The 5,299-nt window shown below is 45.9% G+C and overlaps 1 protein-coding gene across 1 annotated transcript in view; it reads right to left on the minus strand.

The window, feature by feature from the left end:
• LOC102675590 (protein Skeletor, isoforms B/C) overlaps positions 1 to 5,299 on the minus strand; it is a 17,300-nt gene that overhangs the window by 8,069 nt on the left and 3,932 nt on the right. Inside the window, exons 2-6 of the mRNA XM_031509881.1 lie at positions 4,519 to 4,656; positions 3,588 to 3,660; positions 2,960 to 3,068; positions 1,452 to 1,614; positions 1,063 to 1,322 (exon numbers count right to left, since the gene is read on the minus strand). Coding sequence (XP_031365741.1) covers positions 1,063 to 1,322; positions 1,452 to 1,614; positions 2,960 to 3,068; positions 3,588 to 3,660; positions 4,519 to 4,656 — 743 coding nt within the window. The remainder of the gene's footprint in view (positions 1 to 1,062; positions 1,323 to 1,451; positions 1,615 to 2,959; positions 3,069 to 3,587; positions 3,661 to 4,518; positions 4,657 to 5,299) is intronic.

Consider the following 5,299-nt stretch of genomic DNA (forward strand, 5'->3'; position numbering starts at 1 on the left):
TGCACGTTCTGCAACACAAGGACAGAGACAGGATGTTATGCACAGAGGTGATTGGATTGGAATGTGTCTTCTCTTACGATTATGGAGGATGTTCTCGTTTCGGGAGTTGGAGTGGTACGATCGAGACCATCGCCGGCACCGGACGCTCGTTCCTTCGCACAGCTGGGTTGGGAGTGTTGTTACGTGGAAGGAAGCGGAAGGAAGCACGCTCGGTTGGAGAATCCGTAAATCGGGGGGAGCGCATCGCGTCGTTTGGCCGACACGAGTCAGCTGACATCCACTCAAATATTGACAGAGACAAATTCACCGGTGGAACAATACACCGAGCTCCTCTGTATTGATTGCTCCTACGCGAAAAGCTCGTTTGTTTCCACGCGTTTACGCATCGATACTATATACTATGTATGTATATATATATATTTATATATATGTACGGAAAAGGGGAAACAAAGGGGGCCGCTCTCCGTCACGTGGTGGAAATCGAAGGGAAAAGACGTTGGCAATTCTCTCGTAACCCTGCCTAAAAGGTCAGAAACGAATCCGACCCGTCGAGAGCGAGAAAGGCTTAAGAGAAACATTGGAGCACTGGAAATGGAAAAGTATCGGATTGAAATATGAAATTAAACTAGGAAGGCGTTCGGTTCGATCGAAAGAGTAACGTGACACAAAGGTTAAACGCGATGCAAATCGATCTAGGGGAGGAGGAGGAGGAGGAGGATGAAAGTCTGTTCGAAATCCCTTTCCACCTTCAGCCAGCTCGAACGTGATTGGCATTCGCAGTTTGTACAACGCTGTGCTCGTCCAAAAAAAAAAAAAAAAAAAAAAAGAAAAAAAAAAGAAATGAGGCGGAAAATCGCGCCGACCGAGTCTCGCGAACGAAAAAGCAAAAGTTCCTCGACTCGATCCAGAGGGGTGGAATCGTTTTAATAATTAAACGAAATTACACGTGGCGGTAAGCTCGATCGGATTGGCGGAAGGGGGCGTCGCGTTTAATAAATGATCCAAGCCGGCGGTCTCTCTCTTCTTGCGTCGTACGGACTACAAGAAGCCTTTCCAGCTTACCTGCGGCGAAACCCCGAGCATCTTGAGGGACGGTGGCACGTTAAGACCCTGTGGAATTTGCACGTGGCCGAAGTCGACGGCGAACGCCTCGCACCAGACGCCGAAGTGGCCGATCTGGTGGATCGTTACGTCCCCGGGCAACGTGAGCACTATGGCTTTGCGATCGTATCGGCGGAGCGGTTGCTCCTTTCCATTCTCGTCGGGCACGCGGATACCTTGCGGTGATGGCGTTGGTCCAGCCCCCACCCAAAATTTCGCATCTGCCAAGTCGGGGGGGAGGAAGAAGTATACGTATATACAGATGTATGTATATGCATTTACCCCCCAATTTCGCCCCAAATTTTCAAAAGAATGCAATCGTTTCTCTCGAATTTTTCTTTCTCACTTACCAGGCGCCTCACCGTCGTAGCTGAAACTGGGTATCAACAGAGTTTGGGCGTCAACGACCACTATCGGTTCGGAGCTGACCCCGTGCACTCCGTTCAGGGCGGCCAGTTTTTGCGGTTTCGGATAGTCGAATCCCCTTGGTATTCTCACGTCCCCGAAGTTCACCTGAGACACGCATTAATAAACGTCCATAGAATCGATGAATTCTGATCTGTGGTGAAGATTTAAAGTTTTAGAGTTCGATTTGATTCGGATAGAGAGGGCTTACTGTTTCGATTCGTAGACGCTTTTCGAGATTTTCCGCGGGGAAAATGCAGAATTCCATTAGTAAGGTACGGAAGTAATGACGCAAACAGATTTCGTTTTACGCGTTTTCCAAACCCGCCCGTTTAATGGAAATTCGAGCCCCGAGTTCCTGATCGAGCTTTATCATTCCGGAGTTACACACGCACGCGGGTGTATCTGGTGCCGCGTGTCCGACACCGCAGCACGGAATAAATTTTCGTCGCGTTGGCAATATCGGGGACGTAAATCGGCGATCCGCGCCGGACTGTCGCGGATAAGCGGTTTCGTGGAGCTCGTATCGTACTTTTTTAAACTGAAACTTCTCCCCTCTCCTCGATTTGGAATTCCGCAATTCGGAAGGAAACCGACTTTCGAACTCGTTGTAAAGGTTTTCCAAGTTAATTAGATTTCCTTTCTTTCTTTCTTTCTTTCTTTTTTTTAAGTGTAAAGTTGGTTAAATGAAAAACGCGCGATTTTTGTTTTTCTTCTTTTTGAAATTTTTGACGTCAAACCATGCTTTCGAAGCTTCGAGATTCAACTCCTTGAAAGCCGAATTATACAAAGGCTTACGAAGCTTGAAAACTTGAGGATTGAACTTCAAGTTGGAGAGGATCTTGGGATTGAAGCAAATAAATTTACTTAATTGTATAAGCTTTATACACGACTTTAAGAATCTCGAAGTTTCAAAGACTCGAACAGTGTATCTCGGGCTCGAATTTTCAAATTTCAAAAAAAAATCATCGATGCTCTTCTCTCTCTTTCGATAATTTGAAGTCCATCGAGTCGAATAAATTTATACAAATTATAGAAATATAATTCACGCGCGAGAAGATTTCTTTTCTTTCTTTTTACAGAAAACTCCAAAACTTCTTCTCACGATTTCATTTTCATTTTCACGAATCCTCATGTTCCTTCTCAGGGAGGACCATCTTTCGAAGGACGCACCCCTCGAATTATCCTTGAATCGAATTCCAATTCCAAATCCAAAAAAAAAAAAAAAGAAAAGAATTTAATTATTTCGATAATCGCACGGGTTGTCGATCCTCGAGATCGAGTTTTCGAGTGGCGGGTAGGCGTTGGCCGAGTGGCGATCCAACGCTTTCCATCCACGTTACCGAAGAGGAACGAGCGTGAAAGTTGCGAGGAAACCGAGGATACCGGTTTCTGTGCCGAGTCGAGGAAATCGAAGGTCACGAGCGCGATGCCGCGTTCTTTCTTTACTCACGGAGAATTCGTCGCACCAAACGGCGAACCACTTGATGTTGGCCATCGTCTTCCCGTCTGGCAACGTGAGCGTGATGTCCTTCCTTCGATACCGCTTCAACGTGTCCGATCTATCGCAGAAATCGATCGAATAGAAGTGTTTCTTTATCCAAGGGACGAGGTTGGATCCGTTCGAGGGAGCTCGAATCGTTTCGAAGCTCCGCGGACGAGGGAATAAAAAAGAAAAAGAAGAAAGAGAGCGAGGGAAAGAAGAGAGTTTCGTAAAGCAAACGATCGTTTGTCATGAAAGTGGTGCGAGTCATACCGATCAGATATGATTTCCATCCGTCGAATTACATTTTTAAATTTTGGACTTGCGCCACTTTCCGCAACAAACGAATTTTCGATTAATCGAAATGATGAATATCGATTTCTTTAAAAAAAAGAAGAAATCGACGCAATGAACGTATCGAATGGACGAAGGGTCGAAACGATGAGAGATATTCTTAATCGAAAAAAAAAAAAAAAAAAAAAGAAGAAATCGACACAATGGACGTATCGAAGTCGAAGATGGACAAAGTGGAAACGATGATATTGGTCGAAGAAAAAAAAAAAAAGAATGTAATTATAAACACGCGAAGAGCACTCACGATCCGCTCTCGTCCCGAAGTCTGATTCCATTCCCATTGGGGCTCTTGGAGGTACCGACGTAAAAGTAGGCGGCTGAAAAGAGATATAATTGTAATTGCGGCTTTCGAGCCGTGTTTATATCGCTAATTGCTCTAATTTCAACCGGTTCGGGTCGATCGTAACGTCCTCCTCCGTTAATTAATTACGATTTTTCGTTTTCTCTTCGGTTTACGGATCGTTGAAACGTTTTAACGCGCGCGACCTTCGCCGAGCGAACGCTTTCGATTTTATGGAGCCCGCCACTATGTAGAAAAGCGAGAGTGGAGAACGAGTCGAAAGGGATACGTGCAAGTACCTTTTACGGACTGATGATTAACTTCGCTTTAAGGCCGGCCTTGGATCGTCTAACGCGTTCCACACCGTTGATGCGCTCCTTTACCCTCGTATCTCGATCGAGCGAGGATTCATCGAGTCAGCTCCAATTCTCCTATTACGAATCTCTCTCCGTTTAAAAAAATATTTCCAACGAGAAACTATTACATCTACATAAATTTATCTACAAATAAGTAACCTATATTATCTATTTATTCATTTTAACAAATTCTTTCTTCGTTCTGAATCCAACTAAGTTAAATTAAATTGAATTAAATCCCGAAATAAACAAAATTAACAAAAATCGAGAGATTCACAATTGCAAAATCTTTAACGTGAATCATCTTGGATAAAACTCGATCGAATAATCGAAACGAATGGAATTCGCGCGTGTCCATTCAGAAACGAAGATTCGTTTCGCGATAAACGCGAGCTCCTGGAAAGCGTGCGCCCCGTTATTTTTACCGAGGAGGAGGAGGAGGAGGAGGAGGAGGAGGGGAGGCAACAGCAGCGACGCGTTTGATCGACGCGCGTGCACCGAAACGGTAAAGTTGGCGCGCGCTTCTTGCTCATACGAACTTGGTGCCTCGCCGTCGTACGTGAAGTCCTTGATGAACAGAGTTCGCCCGTCCACCGCGTAAACTTCACCGCTCACTCCGTGATGAAGTTCCGACAGCTTGCCGATAAGCTTGCCGTAATAAGCCGCGCTGCATATCTCTGTAAACAAAATCGAATTTAATTAATTAGCCTGGATTAATGGCGAGGCAGGTGAGCCGAGATATCCGTGTAATTTAAAACGCCAACTTTTTAAACCCTCTTCTATCATCTCCTATAATTTACCTCATAACGAGCGAGGCTAATCGAAATAATAATTCCAACAAACTCCGCGTGATTCCATCCGTGATCGACGAGCGATGGACGCGTGACCCATCGATCGATTACGAGGATCGGCGAGGGTATGCAAAACCGAGTTCCTCGGATGCTGTTGGACGGGCCTTGGGCAGCGGTGGAGGCGGCACGCGGAGGAGAGATCGTGTCGCAGGAGATGGATCGCGGAATGTCAGTCACGTCGGTCGGAAGGATCTCTCTCTCTCTCTCTCTCTCTCTCTCCTCCAAGATGCCTCCGCCCGCGATCGATCATTTTCATCGCGGGGAAGGGATATTCTCTGCGGAAGAATTAGAACGCCTCCTAATTCGTTTCCTAGTTCGTTTCGTATTCGATTGGAGCGCGAATAAACGAATGGACGTAGGGAAGGTGGTGCTCGGAATCAGGGTTAACACTCGCATAAATATGGTATGGCTCGCGAATATATCGAACGTCAAGGCCAATCCCAATCATTGGCGTGGACCGTTCGTTCGT

The sequence above is a fragment of the Apis dorsata genome, unplaced genomic scaffold (assembly GCF_000469605.1).
Source record: "Apis dorsata unplaced genomic scaffold, Apis dorsata 1.3 scaffold_191, whole genome shotgun sequence".
Taxonomy (NCBI): domain Eukaryota; kingdom Metazoa; phylum Arthropoda; class Insecta; order Hymenoptera; family Apidae; genus Apis; species Apis dorsata.